The following is a 20,075-nucleotide window of genomic DNA, read 5'->3' on the forward strand; positions in this document are numbered from 1 at the left end:
AAAATTAACTTCATTGCTATTTGAATAATGCAACTAAATTAAACACTTCAGTACTTTAGGTTGAGTACATTATTTTCTTTCCTACCACCTCCTTTTTTTTTTTCCTTTCTCTAGGAAATTTGTGAAAGAACAAAAACAAGTTCAGGAGGAAATTAGTAGAATGTCATCTAAAGCAATGCTTAAAGTACAGGAAGATATAAAAGCTCTGAAACAGCTTCTGTCTGTAGTTGCCAGTGGATTACAAAGAAACACTCTTAATATTGACAAGCTGAAAATGGAAACTGCGCAGGTATCACATTTTTCTCTTAAGTAGAGCTTGAATGTTTGCTGTGGGATATATACCCTTCTTTATCAGTCAAGTTAAGGTGTCGAAACTCCAAACTGAAGCAGTTGTAAACAAAGTGACAAGTTGAATCCCTTCTGATCTTCTTGAAATTACTGGAGGTGGCGACTGACTGAAATCTGTGATGCCAGTATTTTCAGCTAAGTGTAACAGCAAGGAGAGCTTTATTCAGGAAAGCACTACACTCAGGTCGGCAACAGAAGGGAATATGCACCCACTCTAGTTTGATTTCAGTTGCACATTCAACTGCTAGTGAAGGTTTTTTTGCAGTCACATGCTGAACTCTGGGAGCAGTGGAAATGCAAGTATGTTTTCTCATCACTTAAAAAATAAATTAAAAATATTAGGGATAAAGTGTCTAATTATGTCCAGTATTTATTTAATGAAGAAGTCCACTGGTCCTTGTATTAACTGTCTAACTAGCATGAGCTCGAGTTTTGATTCAAGTGCTTTTGAAGTGAAGCTCGGTGTCATTTGTTCTTTCATCTGGCTTGTTCTGACTGCTTGCTTTGTCTATAAGTGAATTTCATTCTAAAATGAAAATATGCTCCTAAATTTTGAAAGGAAATACTCTGTAGTTGTGCTTTGGTAATTATTTGCTGTGAAAGCAAAAAACTTGTTATTAATCATAAGGAAATAAGAGAGTATTACTAATAGAACTAGGCACTGAGAAATGATTAATGATGGTATTATTAGAAAGTATTAAAGAGAATGTCTAGTCTAATCCTCATGCTTAAAAAGATCTTTTCCATAGGAAAGGAAGCATTATCACACTACTGAGCCTTTTTTAAAGACAAAACAGCCCTTTTTGTTATTTTTTAGGAGTGTTACTTTCTTGCATTTGACTGTTGTGTTTTGTTTTTTTTTTTTTCCCCCCCCCTTAGTCTTTACTTCAGATAGCCTGTTAATTTGTTACAACAGAATGCAAACCTTACCTGTGACAGTCTCTGCCCAGAGCAGGAGGGTTGGACTAGATGATATTTAAAGAACTAGATGATCAGCAAGCTTTCAGGGTGCACTGCTGCCTGTTTCTTGTCTAAACATATTTTGGTATTTGCAGTTCCTCAACCTCATGACAATCTGTTCTCTGAAGAATTTCTGGTCATATTCTATCATAGTTTTAACTGACAGAATGTTTTCTTCCCATGTTTGTGGATTAACTGAAGAATTGTAGTTATTTTTCTTTTGAACGCTTAATTCTGAGCCTTATGTTTTACTAATTTTCCTCATTTATTTAGGAGCTAAAGAATGCAGAAATAGCATTAAGAACACAGAAAACTCCTCCTGGTCTCCAGCATGAAAACACAGCCCCAGCAGAGTGAGTTACTGTTGCTTATAAAAAAAGGAAAGAGAAAAAAAAAAAAAGCAATAATATAACTTCTTAAGTTGACACTTTTTTTTTTTTCTTGTAATGTCTGTACTGAATGCTTCATTGTATCAGTGCTTATTGGATCTCAGGCATGAGAAATGCAGTCCTTGTTCTTTTTCTGCTAGTAGAACAACATCAAGAATGCCATTAAAACATACCTGCTGCAAGTAATGAAATGAATGTAGACAGCTAACGTGGTGGTGTGTTCTTTGTTTTCAAATGGTGGCAAATCCATGAAATGATATGATTAAACTTCACTGTTTTACTCACCTAGCTACTTCAGAATCTTGGTAGAGCAGTTTGAAGTACAACTGCGGCAGTATAGGCAACAAATAGAAGAACTGGAAAATCATCTTGCTACTCAAGCAAATAATTCACATATAACTCCACAAGGTAAATGTTTCTACTTAAATGTTTCAGACACAAAAGATAATATTATGCTTATAGTAGGCTTAATAATGAAAAACTAAAATTAACAGTAATTAATCTCCTTACTTAATGTACAGAAACAAATGTTCAGGTGAATTCTGTGGCTTGGAATATAGCCTTGAATTTGTAAAGTCTTTTAAGCTTTGTAAAATGAATTTGTTTCCTGAGATGCAGTTTGTGTGCTTGGTTTGTGTCATTTGGAAATTTTGGAAGGTGTCTAGGAAAACAAATCATAATTTCAGTCCATCTGAAAATTAGGAAGTAAAGAAATGTTATATTCTTACACTCATGTTGTCTGACTTTTGCTCTTTCATAAGAGTGGCTTCTGAGTCTTTCCTACATTCAGCTAGGGCTCCTGCGTGGGAGCTGTGAATGGAAGTTCAGGGCTCTTCATGGGACTAGGGCACATCTGAGACATTTTGAGAATACTTAAGAGCAGTTCTGTGCTCCCTTTCTGGCAGTGTGTATGCATTTGCCATCTTGTTGTCCTTGTTTACGTTCCTAATGAACTCATAAACATCAGAGGAATCACCCTGCTCTGCAGTCTTTTCTTAACTTGGCCCAGGTTTGCCTGGTTGTTTGGTTAGGGTTTTTTTGTTTGTTTGTTCTGCTTCCAGATCACTCATTGCATTTGTCACTGTGTAGCGTTCTTAGAGGTTAATGTTATAGTGAGAAAATGTGATTTCCATTTGGTAAGCATAAAAGTGGGAGCATTAACATTTGTGATACCCTTCTGGCTAGGCTGGGTCCTAGCACCTCATGGTCTGGCACCTTGTGTCCTTGTAGTGCTCTGTCTGAACAGACAAGCAGTCTGTCTGCTCTGGCCAGTCACAATCAAAATGAGGACTTTTCTTAGTCAGAGCCATCTTGCTGCAGATGTTGAAGAAGACTTAGTCTTTTTGCTGCTGTGTCCCTTTATCCAGATCTCTGATAAGAGGTTTTCCCAAAACAGTGTTCCATAGGCTTTTCAGCAATGTACTGCTGCAGTGTAAAGTTCTTTGCTTGCATGGGCAAGGACTGATCTGCTGCGCCAGTCAGCTGTCAGCAAATCTAGTTGGCTATTCTATGTGTGGACAGCTGACCTGTCAGCATACAAGAGAACTCAGAAATTATGACCCAGAATGTCTTGAATTTTGAAGCGTCTTGAGTTTGGTATCAGTAAATTGGCCGCATCTTTCCAAAGAGGCTGAAAGCAGTGTTCCTAGATTCCACTGGCTCCACATATTTACAGGATGATATACAAAAGCTCCCCAGCTTCTCTTCTTCAAAAAGAATTGTAAGTTATAATTGAGAAGTTCCCCTGCGGAGCTGCAGATACTTTTGGTACTCAAAATATCTCATCTTCTGGAAATTTATGGCTGTTCTTTGGATTTCAGTGGCCTATGTGCCTCCTTCTAGAAATATGAAGCAATCTAATCTCAATGGAAGATCCCTACATTACCTTCCCATCTGTCATTTTGGTACATGCAGTTCTTTTTTTTTTTAAAAAAAAAAAAAAAAAGCTTTTTTTGTCAGCACCTTATTTTACACAAACCTTCTGAGATTTCATCTTTAATCCTAAAGATTAACATTATTTTAGATACACTGAAAACAATTTCATATCTCTGTGGTAAGTAGGATATTGTTGATCTAGGAATTTATCTAGGCAAGAAAGCTCCACTGGTATAGTTTACTCGGTTTGTGATATGTTTGTGAGTAGAAGGAAAGAGTTTCTGTAATGCTTGTTAATCATGTTTTTTAAATGTATGTAAGGCCTCTATTCTCTCATCTCTTTGCAAAATCAGCTGAGCACTCTACTGGATTTACTGAGTAGAAAATATATGCAACTGGGTTTCTCATAGACATCAATTTATTTTCATATAGTCTTTCTGTGCTTTGTTCTGTGTGGATTCAGAGTGAGCTTCTTTCTATAGTATAAACACTAAACCTTTCCTCCTGGAAATAAGGTTGTCATTTACCAATATTCTGTGTGCCTTTTCCAGATTTGTCTATGGCTATGCAGAAAATCTATCAAACGTTTGTAGCTTTAGCAGCACAACTTCAGTCCATACATGAAAACGTAAAGGTATGTCATGTTCTTATGTGTTTAGTGAAAGAACTGGAGAGTCATTGTTAATAACTGATACTGTATCTTCAAGTATGCTTTTTTTCTGTTAAATTGTTTAAAAAAAAAAAAAAGCAAAAAAAAAACCACAATTGTCTTATATGCTTGGATTAAAAGGATAGCTTTCATTCAGCTGAAGTTTAATTTGAAACATCTGTCTGTAGTGATGGTGGCAGCTGAGCTGTCACTTAGGTTACAAAATGTTTTTAATGTAATTTCTTTTCATTGTTAATCAGTTCTTGATTTTTTTTTTTTTTTTTTTTGCTCATGTGGATATGTTGTGCTCAGTGACATCTTGATGTCAAGCAAGGACAACCTACATATGCTCTTACTCAAATAGGTAGCAGGAAAAAGAAGATACTTATTTTTTTTCTTACATGAAGGATGTTGGTGATAAGTGTGTTCTGGCTTTGTTTTCTGTAACCTGGTTTTCTTGAAAAGTTGCATATATATATATAAAAATATATAAATATATTATATAAATTATATATATAAAAACGACTACTGCTGAAAGAATGCTTATGCAGTAGGGCACCATAGGAGCCAAGTTAGACTTGAGTTTTCCACCATAGGCTCCAGCTTGTTTCTCATGACAGTTCTGGACAAACTGACAAAATGTCAGTGTTTTATAGTCTCAGAAGTGTCAACTCTTCATGGTAACAAAAAAAGCAAGCTCCAACACATTAAAACAGCAAAGTGCAAGTCTTTGGTTTTGCAAAATAGGTAAAAAAAAAAAAAACCTCTGCTTTTTTTTCCCTAAAATTTATATTGCTAGTTCTGTAAACACTTACAGACATTGACTTTAAGGAAAAGTTAAGGAATGCTAAAGCTCTTATAGGAATTATATTCTTTGTATCTTGTTGCTTTGGTTAGCATGGATATTTACTGGATTACAGCTACCTACCATCAGGCTTTTGTGCTCTGGTTAACTTGTTTTGTTACCAGGTACAGAATAGATCAGCTGCTCCTATAATTTCAGCATAATTAAACAAAAAGGATTCCAAAAGTGTTTTATGCTTCTTGCTCCTAAGATCTGAGTGTGACCAAAGTTGTGTTGTGATCTGTGTGTGATGCATGGCTTCTTTGATATGAAGAGCTGGATTAGTATGCAGGTGTTAGCAGTGATAGCTTCAAGTAATTGGTTGGCCTGACTCATTATGAAAGAGGTTATTTTTTTATTATTCCCTGAAAATAAGGGATTGTTTGAAGGATTTTTCTTGCTGGGAGTCTCAGTCTCATGAGTGCGGTGGCTGATACTTTGGAAAACAAAATTACAGCTAAAGCTTCAAAAATGAGGGAAATGAACATACTGCAGAGGGACATTCAAGTGGTCTAGTTTGGTTTATCAACTGATAGGAGACATTAGGAGAGTAGAGCAGTTCTGAAAGCGCTGCCTCTTCATCATTTGATGGTTCTAATATGATTTATGAAGGCAGAGCTATCACCGCAACTCATTCCTTTATCTGAAGAAGGCTTTTTGGCTTGCATGTGTACTTCACCTCAGAGGTCTGCAGTTGTGGTAAAATGTGGCCTGAAACTTCTTTGCACAGGGTTAGCTGATAAATGTATTTACATAATGGATGCATTTTTATATCCAGATTCAGTGAAAAGTAAAATGTGCTTGGGCACAATAAGGTGGAGAACTTAATTTAATCGTTCTGCCTTGGGACCTGCTCTGGGTTATCCAATGCCATTTCTGAGCTCTGGCATTGTGTTACATCTCATCAAAGTTCCACAGGCATCTTTTCTCACCAAAGATAGCCGTCCTATTCTGATGATGAGAGAAATCTTTGTTTCTGATGGGTGCGATTTCTGATAGATTCAGACTTAAAACCCAGAGTAAGAAGCCTTTCTGAGAAAAGGAGCACGTTTAACCTTCGTAAGACAAGCATCTGCTTAGCCAGAATCTTGGGAAGTAGTATGTCTTCATAAAATTCAGTTCAATCTACTGGGTTGCATTTTGTTTTTAGTAACCCTATTTTATTTTGGGATATTCTGTAAATGAAATCAGTTTTACCAGTTTGTTAAATGAAGTCATTTAATCCTTTTATGTTACCTAAGATATCCGTATTTCCCTCATCTGTGATAGAGGTAGAAGTGCTTCATAAGACAAAGTGAGGTATTGGGACAGAAGGTGGGGTCTTGAGGTGAGGGAAAAGGGAACAAATTTGGTAGTCTAAAGCAAGGGAATGAGTGTGTGCAAATGCAGTATGTTACCTAGCTAACAAAATGTATCAAAAACAAGAATGACTCTTAAAGTGATACATTCTTTGAGCTTGTAGTGAGAAGTGCAAGCAAGGAAAGAGAGAAATAGAGGTGAAATAGAGCAGAAGATATTTTAATGTGATCAGGGTAGCACAGAAGGAAACTTGTTATGATGAATAATGCTGCTGTATTTTCTCTTTGCTCAGCCAGTGTACTGACAAAAATCAAATGGTGTTGATTTACACCTACTTTAAAAGACTTTGATATCGTTCTGAACGTCCCTGTATTACATTTAACCACTTTGCAGCATATAAGCAAAGAAAAACTTGTGGCTATGGAGTTTCTAACTTGACTGGATCCTTTCAGGTCTTTTTAACAAATTCAAGGAAATGATATTTATAACTTGGTCTCTTTTTTTTCTTAGTAAGTTATGCTTTTATGTCAAATATACTGAACTAAAATGGCTTCCCCCACCCCTTCAGATGCTCAAAGACCAATACCTTGGCTACAGGAAAACCTTTCTGGGAGATGCCATGGATGTGTTTGAGGCAAGACGAACAGAAGCTAAGAAGTGGCAGAGCGCGCCACGCGTTACCACGGGACCGACCCCTTTCAGCAACATACCAAATGCAGCAGCCGTTGCCATGGCTGCCACACTTACTCAGCAGCAACAGCCTGCTACAGGTCTGAGTGCATTCAAGTTATAGATTATTAGTGTTAAAACAGTAGTCAATTTGTGTAACATTTTCTATGCAGTCTTCCTTTGTGTTAGACTAAAACTCTAAACGTTGTGATGAGTAAAGTTACTGATGCATAGCCAATAGAAAAAGCAGGGTAGACTTAGCAATAATTATACAACAGATACTTGTGGATTTATTTGTATTAGTGATATTTACTGTATTGTTCTAATTTACCCCCTTGGAATGTGAGTCTTTACTCTTTGGTAACATCTCTGAATACGTTTAGCGTAGCCTCTTTGCAGAACTATGTGGTTATAGTGAATTATTTAAGAATCAGTAAGGAGAGAATATCTAAAGACACATCACCCTTTTTGTGTGTAAAATAATGCATTTTTATATAGCACTTTGGAACTGTAAAATGAAAAATGCTATAGAACAGGAAGGATAGTTGAACAAAAATCTGTAGGGATAGGAGTGTGGGTGTCCGACTTATTTTATAGCCAACCCAGGGTGATGCTGGGGTAGTTTTTGCAGGCTGTTCTGTTGTTGTGAATATTAGTAGAGAAAATAAAGTGGATTGGTGATTCTCTGTAATGCATGTATACGTAGGAGGAAATTAAAGCAGAAGAAATACCTGATCCACTGCCAATAAAAAAATTAATGTGTACAGCAAAAGAAGTAACTTTTGGCACCTTAATTGACATCCTAACCAATGCTTCTCAGAGAGGGATTCTTGAACATAGAGAAGTTAATTGGTGTATAATTATTTGTCAGAAATAATAGCCTTTCATTTAATTTTACTTGAACATGCATTGGCAAATTATGAGAAGTTCAGTTAGCTGCATTCTAATGCTTTTCTAAGATGTTTGCCTCTTAGTACTGGAAGCCAAATTAGCAACTTTTCTCCCTCCCTTGTCTTCTAGTGGTGATCAAACTTTGAAAGATTGATGAAAGACTTGCTTAACAATCACTCTAGGAGTTTGATTTGTAGGCAGTCCTTGTCCTCTCCATAGAAGAGAACTAGAACGTGCTTCCAGTCCTGGCAAGGAGATGAGCTTAAAAGACAATTATGCCAAAATTGTTTGAATGCAACAGAAAAGGAAGTTATGAAATGTTTATATTCTAAATTTCTATTGGCCCCCTTTAGTCTTTGTTCTTCCTTGTTTTGCTGCTATCTTGATTCATGGAAGTCCTGTTGAAGTGATGCCAACAGAAGATTCTGCTTTTATACAAAAACATTACGAATTGTAGTTGCACTGGTAGTTTTTTTTTAGGCTTCCACACTACCATCCATATTAACGTTACCAAAATAGTTCCTTTTCCTTTCATCCTTCTCCTTGTGTCTTTTTTTTAATACTGTCTGTGATCACTATAGGTTTGTGTGTGCAAGTCACACTATTGAGATGTTGAATTTAAGTTTCTACTTAACGTTTTCATGAATTGTGGCAAAGGGATTCAAATGTCCTTTTCTTGGTCCTGTTTTGAGATAACTGATAATAACTTCAGTAATTTGCCACTGATGGCAAGACATGAATATTCCCTTAGGAGTAGGAGTGAACAAAATGTGGACTTGATATTTATCAACAGGTGTGAGGTAAGGTGACTTCATACCTCAGAGCTTTTTTGTAACACTCCTTTGTAGTGCGAGGAGCCAAAGGGCACAACGTTTGTGTGGGTTTTTGGTTGTTCTTGTTTTGTTTTGTTTTTTTTTATTAGGTTGGTTTGGTGGTGGTTTATTTCCTTTTTTTTGGTTTGTTTGTTTGCTTGGCTTTTTATTTTGACAGTGTATCAAAAGCCAAAAATGCACCAGCTGCAAAAAGTGGTGCTGACAGAGCAAAGCCATCAAAACTTATCTTGCACATACCAACAAAAGTAGACAAGAACTTAAGTCTGCTGCTTTTTAAACTGAAATACCGTTGCCCTCCTTGAAATTTGTTTGATAAACTGGAGAACTTGAGGTAGAGTGATGTTTTGAGTGGCACTTCCGGAGCACTTAAAATATCATTAAAAAAATAGTTAGATGGAATGTGAGGGCATCTTACTTACCCTCTGGCTTGACAGCAAGTCTGATCTGTTCCAGAATGATCTTCACGTCTTAGAAACTTGCTTGAAGGAACACTTCATAATCTCCCTAAACTACTGATGATAGTTCTTGATTTGTTCTCAACACCTTACCTGAAACTTTTTAGCATCAACTTAAGACCACCACTTTTGTTCTTCTGAGTGGAGAAGAGTCTATTATTTCAGTTTTGCAAGAATCTTTAAATATTTGAAGATTGCTTCTTTCTTTCTTTCCTTTTCCTTCCTTGAGGAAAAACATTCAGTGCCATTTCCTGCAGTAAAACTGCAAATGCTTGCTTGATTTAACTTTGTGTTGTTATAAATTTGATGATCTATCCACTGGAAGTTAATCATGCATATTCCTGTGGAAGATTTAGATCTTTTAGAGTCGGATATAGGGATGATAATAGAAAGTGATGAGAGAAGTAAGGTGTATGGAATGGAGAAGAGGGATGGTCTGTGTAATACCTGACCTGCTGTTGCTGTTTTTAAGATAAAAATAAAACAAGACAATTAATCTGGACTTGAAAGTTTTGTTTTTTACTTAAAGTGTAATGTGTGGTACTGTAATATTGGGGGATCAGGAAGGTTAGACTCTTCTTAAAAAGTATTTGATGTTTACATGGTTAAGTCTATTTTGTAAGGTTGAGTTGGAGTTACTGTCCTTCCTCTGAAAAAGGTAATATATTTGAAATTTGTGTTCAAGTCAAAAGTTTAGTAGCTACATCTAGACTTGAATATATGGGATCAGGGGGCTGTTTCCCCAGTTCCTGGATGTTGATATGCATCACATCTGTTTTCTGTGTGCCAAGGCATGTCTGACTTCTATTGAAACAAAGCCAGTAGATCCTGGCCATATGGAAGTAAGCTTGCAAAGATGCACTGCGCTGATCTCCTGGGGTAGGTAATCACGATCCCAGGATTGTGATGTGCACAGTAAAGCACAATTCTCGTGCTGTTCTATTGAAGCTAGAGTTAATAAAATTATGTTTATCTTGTCTGCATGCAGCTTTTCTCCCTGGTTTAGCACTTTTACTCGGAGCACATCTTTACTGATAGCAGTGGGGCTGGTTATGCTTTTGTGCAGTAGTAGCTACAGTTCTAATCATAGCCTCCTTTGCATCTTCCCTGAGCAGTTTTTAACAGCATGGAAGTTAAAATGATGGTGGCTAGTTTACTGCTTACTATTGATGAGTCTAAAATGAAAGACATTAATGGAAGCAACTGCCTAGTGAGCTAACAGCTGTGAATCCATGAGACTGAAACTGATGTTTTTCTGGCAAGACCAAGTTGTCTCAATGCTTTTCAAGTTCACCTTCCCTCTGCTTTCAAGAAAAAAAACAAACAACTCCCCTCCCCAAGAACTTAGTTACTCTCTCCTTGACTGGTGAAGTGCAGAGTTGGTCAATGTGTAATCAAGCTCGTAGCATACTTACTTGTGTTTTGACTTGAAAGAGTTGATAGAAAATGATACTCAAATCTTCATAGCACTTAATTTTTTTTACTGTGTAATTTGGTACTAACCTTGGTTAAAACTAGTCAATGTATTACTTTGTCAGAATCAGATCCGAGTTGTGACACTGAATTTGTTCATTGTTAGGACCAGCTGTGATAAAAGTTGAAGAATGTCACTTTGGTAAATTTTGCTGACCTGTCTGGACTCTCAGTTGTGGGTCCAATTAACGAAACTGAAATGCTCTACAGGGCAAATATGGCAAGTTAGAGGAGTGTTAAATTACGTGTTTTAAAGAATTTGTCTCGTACCTATAGTAACCAGAAGTGCTAATTTTTGCTAGTACTTCTGGCATTGAGGAATCTTTTATTACTGGCTTTTTTTTTTGCTATTGAAAATTGTTTACTTACGGTAACTTTAAGTAGTGATGATGCCTTCAGCACAAATTATGGTACAAATCAGCAAATATCAAATACTGTTGCTCAGTGAAAAGCTTGTTAGCCTAAGAGATGTGATCCTGTTTTATATGTTTTTTACTGGCTCTTAAAAGCATATTGCATTTGGAGGGGGAATTAAAAACCTTGCCTGGAAGACTGTAGTGTTTTGTTTTAAGGTCTTCCACTAACAGTGCCTCCTACTGAGATAGAAAACCTGTGCACTCTGAAAGAACTGGATATGTGTTTTGGGATTCTTTTTAGTTTATTAGATGACTGGCTTGTTTAGGGTCTCTTTTTATTGATGAAAACTGTTATTTTTTAAGAGCTGCTAGATAGATGTATCAGAACTTAAACTGGATGTGAACAAGTCTAGTTTGCAATTTGTGAAAAATAGTAGTTAAAGCATCTAGTATACTTCAGCTGAAAGATTAGTGTGAGTTTTCCAAGTGTTCCCTGCCAGGCGGAGACAGAAACCTAACGACTTTTAGTTGCTCTTAAAATTTACTTCAACACTACTTGTGAGTATGCAGATGTCATTCAGCTTGGATCACGTAAGAGTTGTGCTCCTTGCAGAAATGTTTCTTTTAATATACAGTGCCTTTCACTTGATTCAAAGTGATTTTTCCATTGAAAGCTTCAAAAACTGAAATGATTTCTAAAGCTTGAACTACTCACAATTTAGAACTCTAGGTAAATATTAGGTACGTAAAGTATTGTGGTATTAAGGAGCACGTTTGGAATTAAACCCAAACTGTAGTAGCTGGTAAGGAAAAAGACTTAATTGTTGGATCCTTAAAGTAGCATTTGAATAAATCATGACTCTCCCAGACACAGTGAATAAAGCATGTTCAAAGACAAAGGAAGTTGCCTTGAGGAAAGGTGCAAATGCCTATGGATTAAGAGTTTGGCACTGTATTTTTTTTTTTGTGATGAAACTGACTAGTGCACTGAAAACTGCTTGAAAAAGACAGGAATATAAAATTGTACTGTGAAAACTGTTAGAATATATTAATTTATCAGAATTAATTATTTTAAAATGTGTTAGTAATGGGCTAGCAAGTTGATCCTTTATTCCCAATGGTTTAAAAAAAAAAAAGAAAAATAAAATGAACTGAGGCTGTAAATTTTATCTTGGCAGACTGAAAATGGTTTTTAACAGTCCTGCACCTCAGTGCAAATGTGCAGGGAAACCACTGTCAACTTTTTTTAGTTATGGGACAAACTCTGACTCTGAAATCTTGAATGTATCTAATTCTTTAAGGTACACAAAATCGTGCCTTTTGTAAATGTTTATCAAAACAGGTGGTTTGACTAGTTTACCTTACTGAATGGTGTAATGTAGCAGAGCTTAACAGAACTCAGTTATCACTTGTGTGGAAAAAAAAAATCGAATTGTCATGTTACTGTGTAATTGACTTGCTTAAAAAATGAACAATAAATTTAATAAAATAAAGTCATTGTCTTGTTTTTTATCTTAGTGTTCTCTTTAAATTTGGATGGAATACTTGAGTAATTTTGAAGATTCCTATTTATTAAATTGATAGAATAGTGTCAGTTCTTTTGTTCTTGGTTTAAAGGTTACCACTTTTTCAGTTCCATTAATACAAGAGGCAGTAAGTTACCTGTAGTTCTATCAGGATCTTGATTAGTGATTCAATTATGAAAGTTCAAGGTGAAACTTTTTGAAGTGGTAAATGTTGTTGCTGTCGTGCTACTAGTCTGGGGCAAGTTTGACCTCATTACAGTCAGGGTTTTCCTAGATCTTTGTCAGGTGGACATAAAGGCAGATAGTTAAGTGAGGCAAGGTAAAGTTTAGAGTCTTAATGGAATTTGATGAAAGCAATGATGATGTTCACATGGTCAAGTACTTATAAATGAAGGACCTCTTTATTATGAAAGAGTAAGGCAAGTTTGTTCTCATTTTTTTTATACCAGGGCCACAACCATCTCTGGGAGTTAGTTTTGGAACGCCATTCGGCTCAGGTATTGGCACTGGCTTGCAATCAAGTGGCTTAGGTTCTTCAAGCCTTGGAGGTACACTTTAATTTTTCTAATATTTCATTGAACTATGATATCGCACATCTGAATCTCTTGTAAACCTGAAACTTCACCAAGAGGATGATCTGTTTTGGGGCAAGACCTTTACAGTCAGCAGTCTGCACTTCACAAACTTCTTCGTGCCTTACAGAAAGTGTTAGCTATGGCTAATGCAATACTGTAGTAAAAACCCAGGTTGAAGTTCTCCACGGAACTTGGTTGGCAACTGCCCTTGACAGGGGGTTGGAACTTGATCTTTGAGGTCCCTTCCAACCCAAGCCATTTCATGAGCTGTAGGAAAGTGAATCAAGACCATTCTTCTGTAACTACACTTTGCACTAATTTGAGTATTTGAAAGTTAGCGCGTGGGAATACTATAATATATAGAGATGTTTCACCTGTTGTGTACAGCTCGTAGCTGTGGGGGCCAGTTTCTTATTGGAGTAAGATATGACATTGCTAGACAACAATACAGTTCTGGGGTCGTGCTGGGTGAAATGTTTGCTCTAGCTGTCACTCTGTTCATTAGTGGTAAGGTAGGGAAAAGTCTTTTTCAACCTGTAAGGCAAAGCAACATGTGAAAGTGAGGGGATAAAATACTTTCATAATGTTGATTAATAGTGCTAGTAAGAGACACCTGAAAGAAAACTTCAATATGTTTATAGACCTTTTCCTCTGATGTAGTTCTGCTGAAAATGCATTACAACTAGAAATATATTTGCATACAAATGTTCCTATCTATATCAGTCAGGAGTTCCTACACTACACATCAAAAGGCAGCAGTGTTTATTGAAGCTTTTGTGTAAGATCTACAAAGACAATATATACGATCACAAATGGTATGTTGTGGTTTTTCTTATTAGATCCTTTCTGCAGTTGCATTCTGTATCCCTGCATCTGAATCTTCTCAAAGTGCGATGACTGCTACTGTAACACTTAAAAATAATAAAATCACTGGCTATTGGAAACACTTAACTGTTATGATAGATAATACTTGAAGATTATGTCAACTTTACCTTAAATGATGATCTTGAAATTATCTTTAAGTCTACTGGTAGGTTTTCACATCAGATTTTACCTCAGATAAGTCTATAAAACAACAACAAACAGGAGAAATAACAATGGTGGGCTGAATGAAGAATAACTGTGGATTATTGTTATTCCTGCAGTGTTTTAGATGCTTTAAAGCCGCACAACTTTTCAACCAAAGCAATTATAGTCTAAAGATTGTTTGTGCTTATCAGTCTTACCAACATAAGGAGCATTCTATTTTAAATTGGTGGACATCTGCTTTTAATTTAGCATTAGAGGCCTACTGCCCCTTTCTCATAAGCCAGTATGCAGTTGCTTGTTTCATCTATTCTGTATTAATTTGTAAAGATTTGGTCTTTTGGCAAATCAAGAAAGCTGTCTCACAGAAGCAACTGTAGAAGGATAAAGGAATGCTTTATTCTTATTATTAACTGGCCTGCAGCAATGCTCTTGGAAGGCAGTGAGCAGAGTGAATATTCCAGACGTTTGGAATTCTTACTTAGTAGCATTTTTAACATTCGTGAAACTGCATTTTAGCTGGGAAACATAAATATTTATGAATTGGTGGATTATAAGCATCCAGACTTTAGCTCTTCAGTATGTTAGATAAGCAGCATATTGACCCAATGCTTCATGAAATACTTGCTGATAGAGACCTGACTGTTGGTAATTCATTGCCAGCTAGAAAGGAGGAAAAGGTGCATCATTCAAAACAAAATATCCTGTGTTCAAATGATATTTCCTGTTGTATTAAATTAAAGCTGCACTTGGTTTAAAAACGACAGAAGACTATGGAACACAGCCTTAGATAGTATCCAATCATTACTAGTTTTAAAAGGTAAAGATTGTTTTGCTAAAGGAGGTAAAGACTCCATTCAGTGAAGTACATCACATAACGCGTCGCACTTGACGCAGGGGCTTCGTTTCCTTGAATATACTGTGCTCATTCTCACAGTCTCTTGGGACAACAACAAATACAGAATATATTTCTCTTCTGTTGATCTGTCCTTAATCTCAAACTGCACATACCAGCTTGCTTTTCCTTTTATCTTGAAGGTACTTCATGCTCATAACAGAGTTTGAAATTCTGAAATGTATTCATTGAGATCATAATTAGGAATTGCAAAATGAATATACAGTTAAACATTCACGGCTGCCCTTTTTTTGATGATTTTTCCATTAAAAAGTATGAAATTGTTTCTATTCTAGATTCTAATTTACTTTGTTATATAAAGCTTATCACCATTCTGCTTAGAGTAGGGGTGGATGAAATAAGCCCTGAAGTGAGCCAACTAACTCAAGGAGAAGTCTGCTCTGTTCTAAGCCCAGGGAATTTTTCTTTTGGAGTTGTGGATGAAGATTACAGCTTTCTGTAATACAAGTCATATAACTTGTCTGAATTTTCCTAGTTTTGGCTTGTTTGTTATGTTGTTTTCTTGCTGATTTAACAGCAATTCATTAGCAATTTGGTGAACTCGGATACTTCACTTGTAATCATTTATAGCTTGTTTTATTCAGTTTTGTATTTTGAAGGAAATAATTTTCTCCAAGGCTTTCCTGTTCACACTGATTTCTTACAGAAATCAATGCTATGTTGAGAACGCCACCTATGGTGGTGGCCTTGGAAATATATCTTTACCAAATAATGCTTAGAACAGTTTGTTTTTAGAATACTTGCCCAAAACCTGTATGTCCTTAATTGCTGTGCCTATAATTTTTTTGTTGTGTGTCTTTACTGTTCTGCTAGGATTTGGAAGTAGCTCTGCCTTTGGAAGCAGTGCCACAGGAGCATCGTCATTTGGGTTTGGAGCAACAAGTAAACCATCAGGAAGTCTAAGTGCAGGTTGGTTGGTTTATTTAATTCAAGTTTTGAGTGTGGTTTTTTTTTCTTTAATGATGTCTGTCAAAACTAAAGGAGGGGAACATGCATCACATTGAATCAGATGCAATCTGAGGCACAGAAGTGCAGTTACTGCCTGAATGCATAGGCCATACTGTTGCTGAGCTATTGAAATTAATGCATAAATTAGTGACAAGTATACCAGTAATTCCACTTCCTGTATTTAAAAATAAACATTTTACAGATGTTTTTTCTTATCCTGTATATGCTGAAGAGCAAATTATAGGTATCTTTCTGTATGCCTATAATTCATGTGTTCATTATTATGAAATGAAATTACTTCTCTGACAATTGAGCTAATCTTGTCAGCATCATCTCACTACTTTGTTCTACCTGGATGATGGTGAGAAGATGAAAATATGGATGTAGTTTCTCCTTAATTCAGATAGCTGAAGTCTTACAGGGACTCCTATAACTTGCATCTCTATTTACTACTTAAATTAGAGCTTGTTTTTGAATTATGTAGCTTATCAGCCTTTCTTCAGTGACAGACTGAAGGAGCATCATGTCTCCAGGAATCAGATTTTAGTGGCATGATGATTGCTTTTTAAAAAAGAAGTTTTAACTGCTATTATTATAACCACAATAAATGACTGCTATTTGTTAGTAACTGTCCAGTAGGTCAGCGTGGACCAGCATCTTCAGTTCCCATGAATTTTTACTTTCTTGGTTAACATTGGATCATTCTATAAAATAGGCCTCTGAAATACCTTAAGCTTTGTGTTATAAGGTGGGGATGGTTCACTAATCTGGCTGTATAGCAGAATGAAGGTGTAACTGCCTACTGCATTTCTGGTAGAACATCTGGCTTTGTAGCATGCAAAGCATCAGCCTTCTTTTTTTTATTTAATCTTTTTAATATCAAGTAAGTCAAAACTTGCACTGATGACATTTCTGTTCATAATAACGTTTTCAAATAACACTGCAGCCTCTTTTTAGCAGCGTGAATGAGTTGGACACAATAAGATTATAATTGTTTTCAGCTATCTCAAGAGTCACAGATACAGAAGGTGGTAACCAGAAACATTAAGGATTAAATGTAATTATTTCCTACTTTCTAAAATAGTCTTCATGAAGATCCTCATCTAGGCTGGCATCATGGAGTAGAAAATTCTGTGACATTTTGGTTATCCTGAAGCATGTTAACTTTTACCTTTTATGTCCAAAACTCTGATCTATAGCTTCTGGATTGCATAAACTCTTAAATACTTTGTGTGTGTATAAATTATGTGTAAGGCTAGTAATTTTTTTTTTTTTTTAGCTTATATGTCCTATTTCCTAAGTAACGCTTCCAGAATCCTGAAACAGGAATATTTTATTACTCACCATAAGATAGTTTTATGTTTTTTCTGAATTTCTCTTTTCAGCAGTTGAGAGATGGGTGGAGGTGGCATGTGTGGTTATACTGATGTGACTGCTTTTGTTTAGATGTGAGCATTTTGGTTGGTGTTTTGCCCATTTATAAGTGTTCTGCCATCCTATCTTGGGTTGCTTAGGTAATGCCTCAACTCTCCTCTTTCCATCAGTTTGTTCTGAGTTTAGAATGAAGATTAGAGGTCCTCAAAGTGTTCCTGTTGAGTGTTTGAGTTACGTACATTTGTTACAAAACTTCGGTGGCTTTTTTTCTAGTAGTATTTACTGTTTTTCTCAGTTTCAGTTTGTGTTTCTGAAGAGAATTTTGTGCTATGAAAGTACTTAAGCAACTTTTCATAGCAGCCTGAGCTCAGTCCAGGAGCAGTCTCTTTATGCAGTGTGTCAGTAGGTGGAAGGCAGTCAACTAGTTTTTTTTTTCAATTCGATGTCAATCTCTCAGGAGTGGGGCTGTGCTCTCAGCAAGTTTGCTGATGATCCCAAGCTGAGCGGTGCAGTTGATACAATAGAAGGAAGGGATGCCATCCAGAGGGACCTGGGCAAATTTGAAAAATGGTCCCGTGTCACCCGATGAGATTCAACAAGGCCAAGTGCAAGGTGTGGCAATGGGGTCGAGGCAGTCTCAGGCATCTGTACGGACTGGGAGGAAGAACTCAGAGAGCAGCCCTGCAGAGAAAGTCTTGGGGATTCTGGTGCACAAAAGGCTGGACGTAAGCCAGCAGCGTGTGCTTCTGGCCCAAAAGGTATTCTGGGCTGTATCAAAAGAGGGGTGGCCAGCAGGGAGAAGGAGGGGGTTGTCCCTTTCTACTCACTCTTCATGAGGCATCACCTTCAGTACTGTGTCCAGGCCCAGCACAAGAAAGATGCAGAGCTGCTGGAGTGGGTCCAGAAGAGGCCACGAAGACGATCAGAGAGCTTTAGCACTTCTATGGAGAAAGATTAAGGGAGTGGGGCTTGTTCAGCCTGGGGAAGACAAAGCTCCAGGGAGACCTCATTACAGCTTTCCACTACTTGAAGGGAGCTTATGACAGGGAAGGAGACTGACTTTTCCTTACACAGGTAGATAGTGATATGACGAGGGAGAATGGTTTAAAACAAAAAGAGGGTAGCTTTGGATTAGATGTTGGGGAAATGTTTTTTATTCGGAGGGTGGAGAGGCACAGGCTGCCCAGAGGAGCTGTGGATTCCCCATTCCTGGAGGCACTCGAGACCAGGTTGGATGGGCCCTGGACAGCCTGAGCTGGTGGGTGGAACCCCGTCCATGGCAGGGTTGGAACTGGATGTTCTCTAAGGACCCTTTCAACCCAAGGCATTCTACAGACTCCTTTAGTGTGCACAGTTGTGCGGTAAAACAAATGTTTCTCTGAAATGCAGGCAGAGCTTCCTTCCATTGTGAAGAGCCTACTCCTAGTGAACAGTCCATCTTAATTCCTAGCTCCTTATTTATTTAATGGCAACCAAAAAGACTGATTTAGGTGGAATATTAAGAACACTGACTCCCGAAATGATGACAGAAGGAGAAAAATCACCACTGAATTTTTCAGAGATAATATTGTGGGGGGGAGAGTGTGTGAAAGCAGAGATACTACTGAAATCTGAGTTGGGAATTTGTAATAGAGAACTGTTTTTATTGAAGAATAGCAGTGCCAATGATGATACAAGAGACAATTGAATGGGATCATGGAAGGACATGCTTCTGCTGTTGGAAAATGGACCTGTGTGTAATCAATATGTAGTAGCAATGAGCAAGTAACAGAGGCCTTTGTAAATCAGCCAGAGCTGTGCTGGAAATCCGTTTTGAATTAGTGTCCTATTGTAATATGGAGGGAGGAGGAGATTGCTTTTGAGGCCTGCTGAACTGCTGGTTATCCCTGTGGCATTGAAACAAGAACAGCAAACTACCACAACCTGTTATGAGAAAGCTTATATCTTTTGTTTGGCTTTACCTCTCTGAAGGGTTTGCCTGAAGTTTGAGTTGCTTGAGTGTGTGTGATGGGGCTTAGTAGGCCAGGTGGATGGTTGAGCTTGATAGTCTTGAAGGTCTTTTCCAATGGCTATGAAGCAGAGGTGCAAATGCCCAATGAGTGAAGTGTACTCTAAGGTCCTTAAGGTTGATGCTAAGTTTGTGCCTCCAAAGGACAGGTGGTCGCTTACTTCCTGAAAGGAATTGTTGATACATAAGTAATGTTAATTTCAAGCCAGAAATTGATCATGTTGTAGCTGTGATTCAAGACTGTGTGCAGCTCGTCCCTCTAAAACTGAATGTGGGTCTTGTTGGAAGTTGATTTCTAAAGATACCTCAAGATTTTCATTTGAATGTTTTGTGTAAGGGTTCTTTTTTTTTTTTTTTCCTCTTAAAAAAATTAGTAGGACAACGCCTTTTAGATTAATTTCCCTTTGACCTTTCTACACTTCTGTGGCCGTCCTAAATAGCAGTTGTACAGCTGTTGCATCCTGGGTCACAGGTAAATTAACAAACATCCTCTCAGTTGCCTGTCACACACAGCTGGTGCATCTTTCTTTCTCTAACATTACTCAAAGTTCAGGCTGTGTTCCCTGCATCCAGAAGCAGCTGCATGGAGGTGGTTCACATGCACTTCACCCCTGGCACTGTGGATCACATACAACTTTACTGTGAATTGTTTGTGTTGTGT

General features: G+C 37.2%; 2 protein-coding genes across 5 annotated transcripts in view; both read left to right on the plus strand.

Annotated features, from left to right (window-relative positions):
- The window catches only part of TNFRSF19 (TNF receptor superfamily member 19), a 501,102-nt gene that overhangs the window by 464,118 nt on the left and 16,909 nt on the right, over positions 1 to 20,075 (plus strand). The gene's annotated exons all lie outside the window — the stretch shown is intronic.
- Positions 1 to 20,075, plus strand: part of NUP58 (nucleoporin 58) — a 36,771-nt gene that overhangs the window by 12,997 nt on the left and 3,699 nt on the right. For 2 of the 4 annotated variants that reach the window (XM_052671198.1, XM_052671199.1), the window contains exons 9-15: positions 115 to 289; positions 1,582 to 1,661; positions 1,987 to 2,105; positions 4,124 to 4,206; positions 6,933 to 7,134; positions 13,017 to 13,115; positions 15,898 to 15,993. In XM_052671198.1, the coding sequence (XP_052527158.1) occupies positions 115 to 289; positions 1,582 to 1,661; positions 1,987 to 2,105; positions 4,124 to 4,206; positions 6,933 to 7,134; positions 13,017 to 13,115; positions 15,898 to 15,993 (854 nt within the window). The remainder of the gene's footprint in view (positions 1 to 114; positions 290 to 1,581; positions 1,662 to 1,986; positions 2,106 to 4,123; positions 4,207 to 6,932; positions 7,135 to 13,016; positions 13,116 to 15,897; positions 15,994 to 20,075) is intronic. The other 2 variants (XM_052671200.1, XM_052671202.1) reach the window with 1 other exon arrangement.

The sequence above is a fragment of the Tympanuchus pallidicinctus genome, unplaced genomic scaffold (genome assembly GCF_026119805.1).
Source record: "Tympanuchus pallidicinctus isolate F22 unplaced genomic scaffold, pur_lepc_1.0 scaffold11, whole genome shotgun sequence".
In the NCBI taxonomy this organism is placed as follows: domain Eukaryota; kingdom Metazoa; phylum Chordata; class Aves; order Galliformes; family Phasianidae; genus Tympanuchus; species Tympanuchus pallidicinctus.